The 20,993-nt window shown below is 40.2% G+C and overlaps 2 protein-coding genes across 3 annotated transcripts in view; one reads left to right on the top strand and one right to left on the bottom strand.

Annotated features, from left to right (window-relative positions):
• The first annotated feature begins 32 nt into the window (after positions 1-32).
• Positions 33-20,993, top strand: part of eaf1 (ELL associated factor 1) — a 22,595-nt gene continuing 1,634 nt past the window's right edge. Inside the window, exons 1-6 of one of the 2 annotated variants that reach the window (XM_070835351.1) lie at positions 33-187; positions 3,305-3,399; positions 6,548-6,684; positions 6,927-7,099; positions 7,220-7,441; positions 8,224-8,282. In XM_070835351.1, the coding sequence (XP_070691452.1) occupies positions 85-187; positions 3,305-3,399; positions 6,548-6,684; positions 6,927-7,099; positions 7,220-7,441; positions 8,224-8,273 (780 nt within the window). In that variant the 5' untranslated portion in view covers positions 33-84 and the 3' untranslated portion in view covers positions 8,274-8,282. Of the gene's footprint in view, positions 188-3,304; positions 3,400-6,547; positions 6,685-6,926; positions 7,100-7,219; positions 7,442-8,223; positions 8,816-20,993 lie in introns of those variants that run through there. The other variant, XM_070835350.1, reaches the window with a different exon arrangement.
• bmper (BMP binding endothelial regulator) overlaps positions 14,852-20,993 on the bottom strand; it is a 26,496-nt gene continuing 20,354 nt past the window's right edge. Inside the window, exons 11-16 of the mRNA XM_070834916.1 lie at positions 19,351-19,396; positions 18,478-18,641; positions 16,829-17,030; positions 15,833-16,175; positions 15,339-15,469; positions 14,852-15,033 (exon numbers count right to left, since the gene is read on the bottom strand). Coding sequence (XP_070691017.1) covers positions 14,852-15,033; positions 15,339-15,469; positions 15,833-16,175; positions 16,829-17,030; positions 18,478-18,641; positions 19,351-19,396 — 1,068 coding nt within the window. The remainder of the gene's footprint in view (positions 15,034-15,338; positions 15,470-15,832; positions 16,176-16,828; positions 17,031-18,477; positions 18,642-19,350; positions 19,397-20,993) is intronic.

Here is a 20,993-nt window from a genome sequence, read left to right as displayed (position 1 = left end):
CCCCCCCCTGAAGTTCCCTGATAAAGCTCGGCTCTTTGGACTATTTCACACAAATGTGAGTTTATTTAGAAAACGAACCGAGACATGAACGGGAGTACGAATCCGCTGCTCGACAAGGAGGAGCATGTTTTGAAGCTCGGAGAAAGCTTTGAGAAGAGGCCAAAATCTTCCTTTCACACTATCAGATGTGAGTGTGTGTTGTGTGTTTTACAAGACTTTATGTTACAGGTCACCTGTCGTGGTGCCTCTGACACAACCCAGCCGGTGATGTTATCCAATGTCGTTAAGTAACACCCACTAAACATTACATCACCTACTGGATTATCTTCATTGTTAGACAGGTGGTGAATAAGTGGGGATATTTCTACTCATTGTATTTAATATTGGTTGTGTTTATATTATTATTTAACAGAAATCCTGGCATGCTCATGCCATTGCTGCCTCCACTTCTTTATAAAGTTTGCTGTATGTGCCAGGATACTAATTCACACCTCATGAGAGCTCATTTAAGTTCAGTTCACACAGATTAAAACTGATTGGTCCACGTTTATAGATCACAAATCAGAATGTTGAACAAAGGTCTCAGTCCCAATGAATTAACTAGTTCACATATATTTCCTGCACCAGTCTGTGATCCTATAGCAGCGTACAGTAATCCATTTACTAGTTTACATTTTAGGACGTGTGATCCAATGATAATCAAAATTGGAATAGAGATACTGTACATGAGGATGGAGGAGTAAGAGCGCCACAGAGGAGGATGGTCAGAGCTGACTAGGATACATTCCAAGTATAAAAGTTAGCTGTGCTAAGCTAAGGGGAGAAAACACATCAGATGTAGATGGAATTAATAAAAAGTTGGTTACATCCGTTCACAGACAGCAGAAGAAACTGTTCCAAAGAGCGCAGTAGGCAACTTTTAGTGCAGCAATTAGACAGCTAAAAGCACACCACACATTACATACATTAGTTGAATACTAAAGCACACAAAACTGTTGATTAGAATGTGATTATGATTAGATCAACAAAATGTACATACTGGAGACAATACTGTAATAGATTCGGATCAGGAACACCTATCGGGGGAATGATGAGGAAAATGAATGGCATAAAGAACAACTTTGAAATAAGTGCTGTTGGGCACTGATATAAAGCCATTAGAAAAGGAAGAACTACCAGCAAAGACATGTGTGAAGATCCACAGCTTAGGTAACTTATTTCTAAAGGTTAAGCAGTGTAAAGATACTCAAAGACAAAAACACAGAAAAAATGAAAAGAAAAACGTAACCGTTCCTAAAGTCAAAATGGATCCACACCAACCTAATTTATTCACATCTACAAGAAGCTGTGCACACAGGTGCTGCATTCGTCATCCTTCACTGTGAGGTAGCAGTCAAAGAGAACGCACCATTAGATAGATAATAGAAGAGAATAATAGAATAGCTCAGAGCTGCTCATTTAAACAAACACACAGATAAACAGTCCTTAATGCTGTAATTACAAAATGCTGTGAGTCTGATGTGGGTCGCTGTTGGCTCATGGTCTTAACCTTTGTTAATGATTTGCTGTGATCATCACTCACTCAGACTGGTCAGATCCATGTTGCTGACGTTCAGACTTAATTTTCAGATTTTTTCAGCTGAAATCTATTTGCTCATAAAAATCCTTCAAATATTCACAGCCTCATCAATTCACACTCATTTTAATGTGTTCCAACACTGACTGATGTTCTGTATGTGTCTCTCGATTAAAAGATGCTCGAATATGTGGACGAGTTTGACATAGAAATTAGAAAAAGTATTCTGAATATTTTGTTCAGATTTCATGAGGAAGTCCTTTGGTGCTTGCTGCACACAAAACCTCAGCTCCAACCCAACTTCAAATCTGTGTTAAAAAGTGTTTATGAAAACATTATAACTTTAGAAGAGTAAATTCTGTACAGTAGCAGTCAAAAGTTTGGACACATCTTCTCATTCAATTACTTTCCTTTATTTTTATAATTGTCTACATTGTAGATACATATTGAAGACATCAACACTATGAAGGAACACATATTGAGCTATGAAGTGTTAAACAAACCAGAAGATGTTTCATATTTCAGGTTCTTCACAGTAGCCACCTTTTGCTGTGCTGACAGCTTTCACACTCTTGGTATTCTCTCAGTCAGCTTCATGACGTCGTCACCTGGATGGTTTTAGTCTTCAAGGAGCTCCCAGAGGTGCTGAGCACTTGTTGGCTGCTTTTCCTTCACTCTGAGGTCCAACTCACCCAAAACCATCTCAGTTGGTTTAAGTCGGGTGATTGTGGAGGCCAGGTCATGTGACGCAGCACTCCATCCATCATTGATCAGATAGTCCCTACAAAGCCTGGAGGTGTGTTTGGGCTCATTGAAGAACAAATGATGGTCCCACTAAGCACAAATCAGATGGGATGGCAGCCATTTTGGTTAAGTGTGTCTTGAATTTGGAATAAATCATGAACAGTAAAGCCCCCCCACACCATCACACCCCCTCCATGCTTCGCCTTGGGAACCACACATGTAGAAACAGCTGATGCTGAGATGTTTCTGCTACTTGAACCCTGTGAAGCATTTATATGGGCTGTAATCTGAGGTGCTGTTCATTTGTGGTTTCTGAGGCTGGTAACTCTGATGAACTCTGCCGCAGAGCTAAACCTTGGTCTTCCTTTCCTGGGGGGGGGGGGGGTCATCATGGGAGCCAGTTTCATGATAGTTTGGAGGTTTTCATTACTGCACTTAAAGATACATTCAGAGTCATTGAAAGAGTGTGAAAGCTGTCATCATAGCAAAAGGTGGTTACTGTGAAATATAACATTATCTATAAAGGAACATAATTCCATTGCTACTTTATAGTTGTGATGTCTTCAATACTAATATATAATGTAGAAAATTAGATAATAAAAAAGAAAAATAATTGGATGAGAAGGTATGTCCAATAATGTACAAAAAAAACAAGAAATTTCAAGAAATTGCATTAAAGAAATGTCAATACATTCAGTTAGAGTTTATTTTTCCCCTGTGAAAGTTCTTCCAGTACATATTATGGTCACAGTTTTTTGAAAATCTTAAAATTTAATGGATCAAAACTGTTTGCTTATGTTACACATTTATGTTATACGGTAATATTGGCTGATCATCATGCATTGTTGGTCAGGTTGTACTTTGCATTCACATTCTGATATCTCAAAAGTGACAAATATACATATCCAGAATATGTTTCAAACGTGTGGCAAGATCCCATTCTTAATTCTTAGTTCTGTTGCATGTCGATGTCCTTTTTTTCAGATGACTTCAAACCAGCATCTATTGACACAAGCTGTGAGGGAGAGCTACAAGTTGGGAAAGGAGATGAAGTTACCATAACGTTACCTCACATCCCCGTAAGCTGTTTGTTGCTCCCTGGTTCACTGACTGTTAACCAGTCTGAAGGAAGTCTCTTTGTAAAGAAAGCAGAGCAGGAAATCTTTTTTTTTTTTCTTCCCCTACTTAGAAATTCACCAGACAATTAGGGCTGTGCAATTTCACAAGATACACTACTCACTAAAAGTTAGGGATATTCGGCTTTCAGGTGAAATTTCAGGATGAACCTAAAATGCATTCTAACCTTTCCAGGTGAACTTAATGTGACCTTCTCTAAACTTGTCCAACTGTTCAGTGTCTCAGTACTTTTTGCACCAGTTGCTGTTCTCTAACAAGAACAGTCACAACAGGTTTGATCCATGAATCCACCAATACATTTCCTGCTTCAGTTAGAATTGGTATTTAAACAGTCCTCCTCATCATGCTGTTCACATTCTGACATCATGAGACCAAGACGACACCTAACAGTTGATCAGCAGCACCTCAACACTGGAGGCTTCAAACAGGAAGTCCTCAGACGGAGGTGTTCACTGAGCTTAGAGGGTCACAGAGTGTCATCAGGAGGTTGGAACAGTGATACAGAGACTGGAAGAGTCACAGAAAGGAGAGGAGTGGACGTCCTTTGGCCACATCCCAATTTATTGAGACACTGAAAATGTTTTGTTGTGGTATACCTACCACTGTTGGTAGATTTTCTTCAAATAAATAGTTTAAGATGAATAAAATGACCATTGCATGCTTCTACTTAAATGCCCTACTTTCATGATATAATATCACTGTAGCATTCACTTTTTACATTTTCCATATATTTCACCTGAAAGTCAAATATCCCTAACTTTTTGTGTGTAGTGTATATATACAGTTGCACTCAAAATTATTCAACCCCCATTGCAAATGAGGTGTACTAGCAAAATGTACAGACTTTCAGCTGTGTTCAAATCCCACCAGAGATGTACTGTGACGGCCACTGTAGCATCTTCCAGGACTTTTTCTGAAGCCTTGGTGGACTTGCTGGACTCATTATCGTGTTGGAAGATCCAATAATGCCCAAAAAACAACAATTCTCTTGACTTACCCATATTTCTAACATGCAACCAAATGTCCCTGTGAACAACCCCTTAGCCAGTCCAGGGATTTGATGTGTTCTATCTCAAGCACACCTGATGCAGCTAATCAGGCCCCTGGTTAGCAGCATCAGGTGCGCTCGAGACAACGACTGATTTGAAAATGAGTGCTCTGATGAGGGATCCTGTTCAAGGGGTTGAATAATTTTGAGACCACTGTAGTCATTAAAAGCGGCTTTTTGGGTTGAATTTGGAGAAACTACTTGTAATATTAGCTGTGTTGAGCTGTTTAAATGTTTCTTGTTTGAGTGATTCATTGAACGCAGCTGCAGGTTTGTAAATGTTTCCAATACACCTCATTTGCGATGGGCATCGAATAATTCTGAGTGTAACTATAGGACTTTATTGAATTCATATTATTCATATGAAATGACCTGAATCGAGGTTTATTTTGGTCCTATCAAACAGCCATAACTATTCACCCAATCACCAAGCCTTTAATTGCAATGTTGCTAAAGATTACTGCAAGCTACTGTATGTTGAAAAACATCCATTTGAACCAAAAAGGTTGATGTCTGTCAGCTCCATGTTTTAGATGTTAGAGCATTCACGAGAACAACACGAATGATGTTTTAAACTGTCCCTGATTTCAACAACAATAAAACCTATGGTGATCTTGGAGGGTAAGACATCAGTCTAAAAATGTCTACTAGGTTTTGTAAAATGATATTTTTATAATATGGGCTAAAACATGGGAATCATTATACTCCCTTAAACAGGGACCAGTCATACAAACAGATCCATCATTTCTAATAACTGCTACAGACAGTTAGAGTACTTTAATGGTTTGGTGTCCAAATATTGAAAATAGAATTGGTAGTGGGGTATCTGAGACTTTCTGAGGCTTGACAATACATTTAAGTGTTTCAGATGTTCATGTGAAACGTCTTTGTCAGAGAATAACAAGTACACAAGTTTTTACTGTCAGTCCAACACTCAGTTCGAATTAGAATCAACTTTATTGGCCAAATACATTGACACATAGAAGGACTCTGGTTTTCAGTTATTCTCAATATACTTACTGTATGCACAGAGAGCAAATGTACAGCACAGTAACAAATAGACACGCTGTAGAATCACAGTTTAAGAAAGATAAGCTGACAGATGTATAGATATTATTCACAGACAAGAGATATGAAATGAACTAACCAAAGCAGCTGCTCTCAGACAAGTTAAGATGAGCTGGTTGGGAGGAATTCCTCACTGAAAATGGCCGGCGGAGGTACCTGCAAGTTAGCTGAAGTGTTAAGTCGATAAAGACACCTAAATGGTACATGGTCTGTATTTTTTAGCACCTTTCTAGTCATTTCTATTACTCAAAGTGCTTTTACATTACATTCAGCCGTTAACACATCACTCAGGAGGAACAGGAGTTAGAGGAGACTATTGTTCCACACACATTCACACACGAAGCTATGGCAAGCTGGGGTTCAGTGTCTTGACCAAGGACACTTTAGCATGTGGACTTGGAGGAGCTGATCGGGATCGAACGTCCAGTCTGCTGATTGATGGACGACCCGCTATACCTCTGAGCCACGGCCGCCCCACTCACACCTGATCGATCGATCTCTTCTACCATTGCACTGAATGTACTTTATATTTGTTGCACTAAATGTTTTAAATGGTTTACTTGCTGGGGTTTGATTGATCCATCCATCCATCCATTCATCCATCCATCCATGAAACAAACCCCAGCGAGTAAAGCATTTGAAACATATAGTGCAACAAATATAAAGTACATTCAGTGCAATGGTAGAATAGATGTAAAATATAATAAGATACATATAAATCTAAATTGCCATCATTAAATGGAAGTTCATATACTGAGGTAAAAGGTCTGATTGCTGTTGGGGAACAACAGCTGCTGCTGATGCAGCGTTGGTTGTAGATGTCCATCAGTGATGGAAAAGAGGCACCAGTGATCCTCTCTGCTGTTGTGACGATCCTTATAATGAATTACTCTAAGAAATGTCTCAGTTTGTACTAAATAGTCTGCTAAAGCAAACATAGGCAGTACATATTCATATTATAGCTGTCCTTGCAGGGCTCCACACCTCCCATGACAGTATTTAAAGGAAACAAACGGCCGTACCAAAAGGACTGTGTGCTCATCATTAACCACGACACCGGGGAATTTGTACTGGAGAAGCTGAGCAGCAGCATCCAAGTTAAGAAAACCAGGTAAGAGGTCAAAACCCTGAGAAACTACTTTATCTTTGGGTTGTTTTTTATTACTACACCAAATCCAACAGACATTTCTAAAAAAGTTGTTTATGTATATTGGGGGACACAATCATTGAAATTCAACTTGCAGTTTCTCCCCCAAGATGATATTCCTGTAGTTTAGATTCAGACAGAAGAAGAACTGCTGAAGAGTGGAAAGGACTAACAGTCGGTACATTGGCTTTGTGATTGTGTTGTAGGGCAGAGGGCAGCAGTAAGATCCAGGCCCGGATCGAACAGCAGTCAGTTCGGTCCAGCCAGCCCAGCTCTCAGTTCAGGGCCTCCACCAAGCCTGGGGCTGGGGTCAAGACCTCCCCGTCTCCTTCTAAGGATAATCCCTCACCAGAGCCTCAGCTCGATGACATTAAGAGAGGTAAGGAAGTCCAGCCCGTCGATTCAAACTCACACAACATAATCATAAGCATTTAATGTAGAAACAAGAAAAACGTGTTAGTGTTAACCCAGCTGACTCTGTGCTGCCGTTTGTTGGTAGAGCTGCGAGCGGAGGTGGATGTGATCGAGCAGATGAGCAGCAGCAGCAGCAGCAGCTCCTCTGACTCGGCCAGTGCCTCGGGGAGTGGCGATGACAGCAGTAGCAGTGACGGCGAGCACGACACCCCCCGAACGCTTGGCCAGACATCTCCCAATCGGCACCCCATGGCCAACGGACGTGCCAACCGGCAGCAGGGCAACAACCAGATCATGAATACACTCCGTGAGTACCTCTGGGTAGATGATTGGGAAAGGAATTCATTACTGCTATTGCTGCTAATCCTGTTCAGGCTAGCAGTAGGCTGGAGCTTCTCCCAGCATGCACTGAGTGGGAGGCAGGAAAGACAGATCATTTATGAATCTAATCTTTGTACACAATAATTGTCAATAAGTATTTATTACTTTCATGATTAATATATGTTGCTGTTAATTGTGTTTTCGCTTAGCTCTTATATATCAACATCTTGCTAGACTCCAAAGGCGAACAGCTGACTGAATTTGAGGAAGTTGATTAAATCTCAGTGCTGTTTAGTAATCAATAAGGTGATACCTGTTTGTAAATATAAAGTTAACTGTCAAAGAATTCACAAGCTCAAGTGTATGGGGCCTTAGATTACTGCATATAATGTAAAAGCTTTAATAACATTATGACCTTGATCTAAGTAATCCAATTACTTGTCTTACTTATCCAATTCATTGTCAAAAACACACTTAAAGAATGTATGAAAAAACAAATAAATTAGACACTTAATAGCAAGTAAACTGCAATTTTGTTGAGCATGAAAATAAACTTAAATGAGAGTTAATGTTTGCCTGTGCAATACAGTAGTGCACTCATCAAGACTGACAACAGCACACAGTGAGCAAGCTAACAGAGGACTTCCCAACGTATCCTGCAAATATAATGTATTATTACCTCAGCGTCACTTTTCTGAATCAATACTTCAATAACCAATAAGTATGTCAAGAAACTCTTTTAACCTGTTTGTCTTTTTGTCTTCAAAGGAAACGACCTTCAGCTCAGCGAGTCGGGCAGTGACAGCGATGAAGATTGAACTGTGCTGGTCAGTCTCTCTCCACACTCCTCCTCCTCCTCTTCCTCCTCCTCCTCCTCCCTAGTTTCCTTTGCAGTGATAGTTGACCCCAGCTGTATATCTTAGTTTCACTGTATTTTTTATTCTATTTTAGTATATCCTCAAAGCTGGCCAAGCTGGAACTTTAAGAGTGTATTTTTATTAGATGTATATTTTGTTCTGTATAGCAAAACTTTAGTATAAGAAACTTTTACTTGAGAGGTTTGAAAGATTGTATATTAGAGTGCAAATACTTATTTTCTGTACTTAGAGCAGCTAGTTTTATCTACTTGTATTATCTGTTTTTGTTTGCTTTTGTCTTAATGGCATGACAAGAAAGAGATCGTCTTGAAATATCCCCCCCCCCCCCATCCTCTCACCATGTCTCGTTGATCAGAGAACGTTGTGGGAAGCTGTTCCACATTGTTGTCATGCTTTTTCAGTTTGATAAGAATACAAACGCTGTAGAATTGCATGAATACACCTATGCAACCTGCGCTTTAGCAACAAATCAAAGAAAAAAAACCACATCCATTTTGTCACCTGCTTATTGCTGTGTGGAGATCAGTGAGAAGCTCATTCATCCTTTTTAACTGTTCGCTGACTGTTTTAGAGATGAATCTCCCCTTTACTGATTTGGGGGGAATGAAAGAATCATTAGACATTAATAAAGGTTGTGACTAATGTCAGATGACTTTCAGAAAAGGTTAAGTACAGTGCTGTATTTTTCTTATTCTCAACAAATTCCATGAAAAGACAAAACTCTCAATGTGTTAGCCCATCTGTCAATACTTTCTGACTTCTCTGGCCTGTTTGTAGCACTGAAGACATAAAATGCATAAAACCACTCACAAATACATATGCATATAATAATTGGTAAATGAACTGTACTTATATAGTGTATCTCTAATCTTTTCAACAATTTGAAGCGCTTTAACATTACATTAACATTCACCCATTTACACACTGATGGGACGTGTCCAACCCTGCAACCTTATTCACACACATTCACACACAGAACTTGTGCTTCGAGGGCAATTTGCTCAAGGACACTTTGACATGCCGGGACTGAAGGAGCTGGGGATCAAACTGCAATTTTCCGATTGGTGGATGACCCCTCTTCCTCTGGGCCACAGCTACCCCTTGTGTTACTCAAGAACTCAAAGAGGATATAGTGCATTTTGGGATCTATTCTCCGCTGCAGATTAATACAAATTTGGTGCTCTAGTGAGTATTACTGGCAGCAGAATGTGGTGCTTTTGTGGGATTTGTTGACTATAAATAAAAGAAATTAGAATTTCACCAGTGTTGTTCTTAAAACAATTTGGAGCCAAGTTGTTGTAGCCAGACCAATTAGCATTTTTGGTCTGGAACCTTTCAGTTCATTTTGTGACCAGTTCAGTTAGGATTGTGACCAAAGTCTATTGGAAGATTTCTCATCAACAAAAGTGCTTTAAGTGCAGTTGTTTTAGAGAAAAACATTCCACATCAACAGCAGCCATCTTGGTTGGTTACGAAAATGCCACAAAGGCAAAACTCATATTGTATCAAACATGCCCCATAAACCGATGTGACTGGCCTGACTAGACGCATCTGCCAAAGCAAATAAAGCATGAGTTTGCAGATTTGTTCGGTTCCCAGGCTAAAGTGACAGATGTTTAAAGCTGCTTTTAGTGTCTTCTTTACCAGTAGGGACTGGGAAGAGTCAAATTAGTGCATAAGCATTTTAATGAATATTGGACACTACACAAAGGAATGAAATATCACCATTATATGTTGCTAGAGAACAAACACTAATTATGCGTCATATTGCTGTATATCTTGTATAGACCACGCCATATAGATCTATGTTCGTTGGATTCACTTTATCACATAACGCTGACTTGCTGCTGACACTAGGTCGAGCTATGATTATGACTCAATGGGTGTGCTGATGTCTTCAGGCTGGGATTTTTATTCAAGTGAAATTTGGGGCAGATTGGACAATGTAAAGTCATGTTAAAACAACTTCCTGTGTCATGGCAAAGCATGCAAAGTGCCTGCCTTGCCATGGCAGCGCCGTTCAACATAAGCACTAAAGCTTTGTAATGGCATGGTGGAGGTGTTGAGATTGTGCTGACCAGGACACAGAAGAGCTGACATGCCACGAAATAGTAACTAGTTTGAACATGGGTGTACTGTCTTTTGAGCATCCTAAAGGCCTCGAACGTGTTTCTAAAACCAAAATGGAAAAATGATTCACTTCCTTTTGGACAAAAAAACAAAAAAGTTCAAAATGATGAGATGATCCAGCTAAATGTCATAAACATCAAAGAAAATGTATTCTAATGTCCTGCATTTGGGGGCATTTGATTTTCGCCACTTCTGATTTGTGTGTCAATTTTTGTGAGTTTGTAAACAGCCTAAGCCACACGAAAACAGAATCTCTACAAAAACAATAGGTTCCTTGCATTTTCAGTACCAGGGACTGTTGGGCACCTAGAACGTTTGAGCTTGGGCTCTAATAATGAGTCGAAAAGTCCCAGTTGAGGCGCAGAATTGGTTGTTTTACCAAGAAAACTCTACTTGCCCTGCATCAAATCGTGGAAGAGTTATTAGTTGTTAATATTGTACTGCTAGTGTTCTCAACTGTGTTTAAGTGTCACTTCGTGTTACCATAGTGAGCTCAAATCAGCAGTGTTTTTCATTACTTGCTTCTTTCTCCTCTTGCAATGTTACAATAAATAGAATCCATAGAAACCACAGAAAATCTCTGGTGGGATTTGAAGAAGGTTAAGGTTAGGGTTGCAGACCAAAGAATATTCGAGAGCTGGAGGCTGGTAGTTCTTGTTTGAGTTGTTCATTGAGCACACCTGAAAGTTTGTAAATTTAGCCAATACACCTAATTTGCAATGAGGGTTTAAGAATTTTGAGTGCAACTGCATCCATTCAAAAAACGCATTGGAGCACAAATGATACAGGATAAAATCTGGGGAAGGAAGAAAATCCTCCAAAGAGTTTTACTTTTCTATTTTCTTCAAAATGGCCGCAGGTTCGTTGTATCAGTCGCGCCATTGTTGTCAAACAGAATATCTTATTTTTGATCCAAGCATTTTACAGGAATACCATAGTACCATTTCATGCCTTACAACACTTCAGTCTGGAAATAAAGGTGAATGTGTCATTGTCTGAAAATACCAAAGAGTTGAACTGCCCATCATGTGCAGAGAACAGGAACCTTCACAGTGTAACGATGTAATGTGAAGTGTGGAAATGCTTTTATCTAAGACTTTTTTGTTGTGCGCATGAGAAGAGGAGACCGTGAATATTCCCCTTATTTGCAGGAGCCACTGGTCTTTGTAAATATCATTTGGTGCTGCTTGTACAGAATATCATTGTCAATGCAATACAACAACCCACAGTCAAAAAGAGCTCCATTGCAAAATGCCAAGACTTATTTCAGTTCAACAAATGTTTTTTTTTTTTGTAACAGCATTTATGTTTTTCCATCCAGACAAATGTAAAATCCTGAGGATGGAACACAAGAATCCTGACAGGTTTTGGGAATTGGTAAAAAGTTTAGGGAATTTGGGGAGATTTTCCTTTATTTTTAATTATACAACTAATCTGTTGTCGGGGTCCTGATCAACAAGTATTTGGTTGGTTTATTTCATCTTTATGAGGAAGGAGAAGCAGAAGCTATTTGTTATTACCTTCACAGGTGTTTTCACTTGTTTTACCAGCAGGAATCAGACCTCTTCTCAACACTTTTTACTTGAGTGGGTGTAGCACAGAAAACTAACAATTACTGTCATTATCATTGAATTAATGTGCTGATTAGTTTCTATGGTGTAAATTCAGAAAATACTAAAATAGCCCTTCAAAAATATCCCGCTAACTTTCATTGAAAAGTAAGATATTAAGATGCAGCAACCAAAATTGAAAAATTGATCATCAAAATTGTGCTTGATTGACATCTGCCGTACTCTCCTGTTGCACATGTTTAGATGGGACAAGCATCAAGTACTTGTACAGTGTAGAGCTCCATCCAACTTCTGCAGTGCTGCAGCAGTGGACTAGTCAGCCGCACACAGAGAAAACACCTGCACCTGTTTAAGGCACACTGCAAAGTAATCTGTCAATGGCAGCTTAAATCCAAAAACATCTTCATCTGAGAACCTGCATCTTTAGACATCTGTTTCTGTGAACTGGCAAAAAGTATGAAAATCCCTGTTTTCAGTTTTTCATCACGTAGTTAAAGTTTGGAGAATTTCCTCTACATGTCTAAATCTTTACTAATTGAACATTACACTTTTTAAAAAACCCAAATAGTTATATTCCATTTTGAAATGGAATATAACTATTGGGGAATATTATCTTATTGCTAAAACTGAAACCGATCTGCCATCATACATCCTTTTTCTGCATTTTATAATCTAAGAAGTGTTTTTCAAAAGCATCTCGGGGTTAATCTTTTGCTTTACGAGTTCACAGAACAGAGTTGAGCAGAGATGACTGTGAGTTAAAAAACACTTACTTGCATACCACCTTTACAGTTATAAGTGCCCTATGTCTTCACACACAGTACCATGTCACCATGGTCGACTGTGGGCTATTAGTTTGTCTATCCTTCACCGCCGATCAGCTACTAAACATGTATTGTACTTGAGGTCAAAGTGGATGGTTAATTGTTGAATGAAGCAACCATTGAGTCAGATGGACACAAACGTCTAACTATCCCACTCAAGTATTCCCTCTGAAATGTGTAACACACTCCTGTTGTCAGATGGACTTTGTTGTGTTTGGTGCTTTAGTTTTCATGAGGTTGTTTAAGTGCTACCTTTATGTGAAATATGCTTGTACAAATTTGAAGTGTATTAAAAGTGTGCAAATGTATTTAAAGTAGATGTGTGCTTCTTTTTTTGAGTGCTGATTAATGTGATTACTTTCGTCCTGTGGGGGATTTAGAATTGTGCATTAAGATCAGGAAAGCTACACATCACGGGGGGGGCACAAGAACTGTGGTTCGGCCAGCTTGGGCTGCTTGTGTCTGCTTATAATACTGGTGGAGACTGTTGACAGTGAAAACAAGTTAAAGAAAGATTCAGCAGTCTTCTCCTTTTCACAGTGGCACACGTCCTCTTCACTCTCTCACAGTGAGTAAAAGAATGTACATGCAGTGCTTGCATGGTAATCAGTAAAGAGATGAGGTGGGCCTGTAATTGTCATCTCATCTCACAAAGAAACTAACATTGAATCCAGCTATACAACATTTTTCAACCTTGGGCAGAAAATAACCTTAATGGGCCTTGGAACAGTAGTGTAGTGGTTTTCAAACTTTCCTTCAAACTCCAGGTTACATATTGGTTTTAGATGGTTCAATCAAAGACTGATCTTTTTCTATCTGGTAAATAGTCATCTGAGGAACAAGAACTCTTTCTCCTTGTCCACAGTGTCTCCGCTGCCTTTGGGGATTTTAACCAGCGACTTCAGCTCGGCTTTCCTATCCCACAATTGTTAAAAGGTTTTAACAATTTAAAAAGGAGAGACGGTAGTCAGAAATTAACTTCAACAAAAGATTATATTGCTGGTCTTAAATAATTATTGTCAAGTGAAACATATGCTTAAATGACCACCTTCAGTTTGATACGAACCACAACAACCTGTACATGAAGTATAACACAAAACAGTAATTTTTCCCTGCGATGGTGTAACAGCTTAGTCACATTTGAATGTTTCTTTTCAAACAGTAACACTAAAGTACACAACAAATACATAAATAGCTTTTGTTTCCCTTTAAATCATTTAAAACTCAATTATAGTCATGATTCTGGCTCTTGCTACGACATGTCATTTGACCGATATATAAATTAACAACATCAACCACAAATAATATTATTAATAATAAAATAATAACAATAATTAGAACAATAATAATATAAAAGCTGTCTGTCTGTCTGTAAATCTGGCTAGCTGACAGTATGAAGTGATGGAATCAAGATCACAAGGGCAGTTTAGTACAATGCATTAAAGAATTTCTCCACTTCGACTCCCCTCATTCCAAATGCATTGCTCAGTTTCCTACTTTAGTGAGAGAAGTTTGGGTGCCATGGTGGCTCAAACAGGAGTCCACCGGCCCAGAATGTTTCCTGAGGGTGCAGTGTGGACAAATGTTCCTCAGATGTTGGAGAATGTAAAATCTCCAAATAGGGCCCCTGAGGTTTTTTTCTTTTAGTTCAGTTCTTCCTCAACAAGACTGACATTTCGGACCTCCGCTGATGGAGACAGGTATTCTGACAGCACATGGTACAAGAGGCACGAGGAAGTCTGAAGGCAGAATGTGGTGGCAAGGATCAGCCTCCCATCCACAAAGTTTCCCTTCAGCCCAGTACCTTAGCATGTATAGTAACATCGAGGTCACTGCAACACTTCTTCGCAAAGATATGGACCCTGAGTACCTTGTTGTGACCCTTTTGTGTCTTCCCAAACTCTTCTCAGCTTGTTTGGCCCCCTCATTGTGATACTATAAATGACTGTTCCTAACCTAGCCCCCTCCCTCACCCCCACCTGTGTCACAGGGGTCACCGTCCGGGGCAGGCTATAGGTTTAATGCAGCGTCCTTGGAACAGCACTAGGTTAGCGGGGCAGTGGCAGCCGGCCACACATGGCTTATGGCATGGTCCGATCTCGTTCCAGTTGTCACAGGTTTTAGTGCAGCCTGGTCCGCAGGTGTCGTACACAGCACCGTGTTTACACTGGGTGGCTGAGGGGAGGGGAGAGAAAGTAAAGCATCAGTCGTGATCAAGTCAATCTTGATTGGTTTATACATTACTGTTTAAGTTTCAGGATTGTAAATCATCCTGTGACAGCGGGAGTGTTTCCAGATAAATGTCAGACCAGGTCGATGATGACTTGATACATGAAGTGGCATCTGTCCCTTCCAAATGACTTTTAAGCTTTGCTAGAGCAATGCAAGTAAAGCAAAAACGTATCTTTGGTCTGTAAGATATCTTTCTCCTACTTTTCATCTCATGTTAAACTAGTCCGGTCAGGAGCGCTGTCACTCACCCATACAAGCAGTGCCGGGCCTCCAGAGGACCGGTACTCCCTCTCTCTCACAGGCTCGGCTATATGCGATGAAAGACTCACAGTAGCAGTTCTTATGGACTGGACACTCACACATGTCCGTCACACATGACCTACAGAAAGCAGGACGAGAAATGAATATTCAGACCTTGTTTTGATTGCCATGTTGGGAACAATTTGAGCTCTATACATGTGGGGGTGCAACCGTTTTGTCTGCTACACACTTCCATCGGGAGATGTTTTTAGGTCCAGGTTTTGGTTTAAAGCTAAGGTTAAGATTACAAACAAACTTTTGATTAGGCTGAAATGTGTTGATTGTATTCTTAAAAGATAAAGTGAGTGACGGTTGGCACATTATTGGACTGTTATATCATTCTCTGGTAGTGAAAGTCTCATTCACAGGAACAAAATGGAGACTATGGAACATTTACTTGCATTAGTATTTCAGCTAACTCAGTGAGACATCATTGTCAAACCTGTAGAAAGGAGTGAAGTCAACCACACGGTGGCACTTCTGAAACTCCCATGACTTTATCTTCTGGCACTCCCGATGGGCACGGAATTTGACTTTGACACTCCCAGGGCACAGGAAGGATGTTGGCCTTCGAGGCAGAGGCTGCTGCGAGCAAACCTCATTTCCCTCAACTCGCCAAGACTCTGCAAAGTCATCCACATCAAACTTGAACTGTCCATCACCTCCCATGGTGTCGTCACGCTTGTGGCCGTTGTAGTTGCCACAAAGACCGCAAAGGCGTCCACGGAGGTGGGGAGCAGCCACAACCTCCACAAAACTGTCACCATCCCATGTGATCTCCAAACCTGCAGAGGGAGAAAAACAAGAAGAAGCTGAAGGTTTAAGACTTATGTTCATACCTGATGTTCATAGCTGTCTAACAGAGGTAAGTACATTCTGCGTGTTTTAAAGTTCTTACATAGATGTATTACATCCAGAGATGAAAATCATTATGGTAGTTTGGTATGGTTTTATGGTTATTCTGGTCTTTCTGGTTTGCAAAATAGTCTTAACCAACAGCTGTGGTTTGTAATAGGAGCAGATTTGAATCTGTTTCAGTGTAACATCATAGTTTGTGAGTAAATGTAGGCAGCTGTTTGTATTTGTATTCTTGTATGGGATGTATAAACTGTTAAAGGAAGCCGTTGTCCCTACAGAAAGCCCCACCACCACATTGAGCCTGGTTCTGTTCCAGGTTTCTTCCCGTTAAAGGGGGGTTCTTCCTCCACTGTGTCCTAATATAATACCTGATGCTGCTCATGTGGGGATTCTTGAATCCTTAATGTTGAATTCCTGAATCGTTGGGTCTCTCTCTAATGAAAGAGTTTGGTCTAGACCTGCTCTTTATGGAAAGAGTCTTGAGATAACACTGTTCTGAACTGGCAGTATATAGAGATGGATGGATGGATGGATGGATGGATGGATGGATGGATGGATGGATCTGTGCATGTGTGCTGACCTGCAATAGTGGTGAGCTTGAGTAAGTATCCATCCAGGTCAATGTGCACCCCAGGGCCGTGGTAGGGCAGGGCAATGCGGGTGCCATTCCTTCGAACCGTCAGATGTTGGTGGAGACTGAGGGTCAAACCTTCCAGCCTGATCTCAACAGACTGAGTCCAGGAGAAGGAACGAGTCCGCCGGGCATCGTTCTTCACCAAAACCTAGTAAATTAATGGAAAATGCAGGTCAAGATTTGTTGATTTAAATGTGTAGAAGATTATTTTTACACACCTAATAGTCTTTCTTGGTTACATTCTTGCCCTTCTGTGCTGACAAACCATTTTACATTGATGACTGACTGACTTTAACATCTTTGAACTACTCATCCTGGAAGATAGCCTTGAACCACGGACTGATTGAATCAGATTGTAGAGCTAAATAGACAGTCCAGGTCTTCCAGACTTCTATTCACCTTTTGTTGTCTCTACCTTTGTTGTAAAGGTATAAAACCTTGCTCTGAATGTGAACTCTCTCTCTGCTGTGCAGTGAAACGCTCACCATAACCACCTGTATTCTTCTAAAGTGAAGATGTCTTTCTCCGTTTCCCTTGATAAAAGTGTCTTCCACAAACAGAAGTGAATTTGGACTAGTTTAGGTCATTTTAAGGAAAGTTTGGAGCTGTTGGAGAACTAACAACAGCTGGCTGCAGAGAAGCTAGTGTGACTATGAATCAACAAGATAGCATCAAGGTTCAACTTGTATTCACTTATTGTGGTTCGACTTGTACTGAATCGTATTTGACCTCTGTATGTCTTCAGAAATATCATATGAGTGTCACATATTGCTGTTTGTGCCAGATAATGTTATTGAGACACACTGTCTTGTGATCATCTCATGAGCTCTTATGCCAACCATAAGGCATTGTTTATCATGAGAGGCCCTTTGTTTGTTAGAAATAGGTTATAAAATATGCTTAATGCATGTCGTCAGTGAGGCAGAACCTCCTGTTATTGTGAAATCATATTTTTAATCTTCAACCCATCTGTGTTTTGAGCATTATGTCATATGAGTTGAGTCCTTTGCAGACAATTTCCCACCACATTGTGGTGCATGTGTTTTGCTTGAAGTCATCATGGAGGTGTTAACAAGTTAAAACACGGAAACATTTTGTTCCCCATGTTTTTTGGAAACTAGCAGTTTCTCCCCGCTTCTAGTGTTTTTGCTAAACTAGACTAAACACACCATGGAGCAATCTCTCTCCTAATCCACAGAGATGAAATTCATATCATTCAGTTGCCAGTTTATAATGAGCACCTAGCTGAAACTAATGCTATCCTGCAATACATCCTACTTTCATCCTGTTATGATGTTCAGCTTTTGTTTAAACTGTACAAAAGAAAGGTCATTTCAATTGCATGGTCATTCTGGAGGATGTAGATTGTGGTGCAGTTGAATTGTATTAAATCATACAGAGAGCTGTTCCTGTCATTTAATCTACCCTCACTGATATAAAAGTGGGAGACAAATAATAGAAACACCTATCACTATAACACAGTGCCATGAAATACATCCTTCAAAATGACCGTAAATGACCAAACTGCATTTGTTTCAGTTTGGTGAACCCAACAAACTGGTAACTGAGTGTATCAACTTAAACTGCCGTCCTACCATGAAGCTGGTGTCTGGGCTGTTGATGTTATTCCCCGGTCCTCTAGATGGGGCGCCACCGCAATCACGAGTCAGTACGTACTGACAGGTTCCCTGAAAGTTAAAGGTCTTGCCATCAAAGGTGTTGTAGTGAGGGTCGCCAAAGACTGTACATACACCTGGCTCTGCAGGGGGGCAGAAGCAAATACAAAGAGGAATGACGATTGATTAAATGTAGAAATGGGTGAATAAAAATGACTGAAAGAAACAAATACATTATGGAGAAATAGCTGATGTTTGAACACAAGATTGCTTAAAATGCCAGAAGTGGGACATACAAAGAACAATGTCTCTGTCGTCCCTGGATAGCAAGAGACATCCCAAAAGGCAAGGGTTTCAAAAGGATGCATGTTAATGCATGACACACAGCAGCGATAAAATCTCATGTGATAAATGTTGAAAGAGGAGGCACTAACCTAAGGTACTCAGAGGTAGAGCTAGCATCTGTGGTGTAGGAAAATGTCTGAACCAAACTTCACATTATGAAGAATTGAGGTTTGTGGAAATGGTACATTTGCAGCCACTTTTGTTGACCAGAGTAACATGACTCAAGGGCAAACCACAGTCTGGACTAAAGTTCATGGGAAATGCTTAGCAAAGGCTACAGAGGTTGGACAGAGATTTGTTTTCACTGCTTTTAAGAAGGATGACTCCCTTACTAAAAATCACTCAATACAAATAATCAGTGCACTCGTACAATTTGACAATTACATCAATGCAGAAATATACTTCAAATATTTTCCTAACCCCAACCCCTTTATAAGACCTAAAATTCAAGAATTTTCAAAGATTATTTAAAGAACCCCACTGGAGGGTTGAGAAAGACTTACTCACTTTCAGTGCAAACTGGACAGCAGCCAGTCCTGTTCAGGATCTTATTCTGCCAAGAGACGAGGCATCGACACAGTGTTAGATACTCTGACAGGGAATCCAGAAGAAGCACAACATCCCTGACAGAATGCAGCCTTATAATGAGCAACATCTCAGGCTGACTAAATGGAAAAGAGCCGAAGAAACTTACAGAATAAGATATTGAATACATCTGAGCACTTTTGCACAGTTGAAAAAGATGATACATAATATATATCTAACTAAATATTCCATTGACTTGTTACAATGTCACAGCTGCTCTCTAAGTCCGACCACAGTCAGGTTACCAGTCGTTTTTGATGTGGCATCACACTGAAGTGTGTTGGATAGAGAACAAAAGAGTGAGAGAAACAGGGAAGACAGGGACTAGTTTATGTGGAAGTACTATGACACAGCTAACAATATTAAGATGCACACAGAAACGTTAATGACAGCAGGAAAGAATCACACTTTTTATTGGCAGAGGTAACAAAGGAAACACTTCTGTTTTCATGCTCTCATTCACAAAGATGGAACAGAAATGAAATGAAAGATAGAAATGGAGGAAAAGTTTTGACACATCAGAGCGACCACAAAGACACAGATACTCTAACTTGGACTCTAAACTGTCTGTGTAACAGGAAACTCTGCGTGCATGTGTTTGTGTGTGTGTACAGTTGTTTCAACTTCCAGCAGAGGTGCAGATCAGAGGACTCTTTCACACACACACAGTTTTTTTTTTTTGTGGCCTCAGGGAAGCCCTTCATTCGTGCCTCTCTCTCTCACACACACACACACGCACACACACGCACACACACACACACTCCACTTATCTGTTCTCTGTACACTCAATACACACTCCAGAGTCCTAACCTCTGCACAAAGGGCACTCTCTCTCTTTGAATAGAGCTGCCTTTTGACAAACGGAGGACACACACAAGCACACACACTCTTTCTCTCTCTCTAACACACACACTCAGTGACAGAGATTGGTTTTCAGGGGTCTAAATATAGGTAACCTCTTCTTTGCTGTCACTCAAACGTCACACAGACAAAAGGCTGTTCGGAGACACACTGTCTCCAAAGGGACGCACATACTCAGCCGCCCTGCCGCTGACTGCAAGATGACAGCATGGGAGTGTGTGCGTGCATGTGTGTGTGTGTGTGTGTGCGTGTGTGTGTTTAGTGGGGCCTCTGTGAGAGAGACGAGCCACACTCTTGATAACTTGAATGAATACATTTTTATAGCCTAGCTAACGTTAAATCCACACATGCACTTTTTGATTTTAAAATGAGATGAGGAGTGTGTAAACAATGTCCAGGAAGTACTCTTCTACTGGACATGATTCATTCACATGATTCATGCCCAGTGGCGTTGGAGGAAAGGATCTAAGGGAGTGAAGGTCTTAAACAATGTTTTAATTGCCTCTCCTTAATCATAAAGAAGTTGGCATGCAGAGATCTTTCAAAGACCATCATTGTTTGTAACCTGGGATCCAATATCAAAGTTTTCTTCAGGGACTGCGTTGTGATAAAATTGTATTCAAACTCTTGTCAGGCTTTTGACACACAGCATCTTACTTCACAACTCAACAACTTAGAAGGACAAACTTTGTATTTACCACAAA

This window comes from Pempheris klunzingeri, chromosome 8 (genome assembly GCF_042242105.1).
Source record: "Pempheris klunzingeri isolate RE-2024b chromosome 8, fPemKlu1.hap1, whole genome shotgun sequence".
Taxonomy (NCBI): Eukaryota; Metazoa; Chordata; class Actinopteri; order Acropomatiformes; family Pempheridae; genus Pempheris; species Pempheris klunzingeri.
This window is presented reverse-complemented; position numbering and strand designations above follow the sequence as displayed.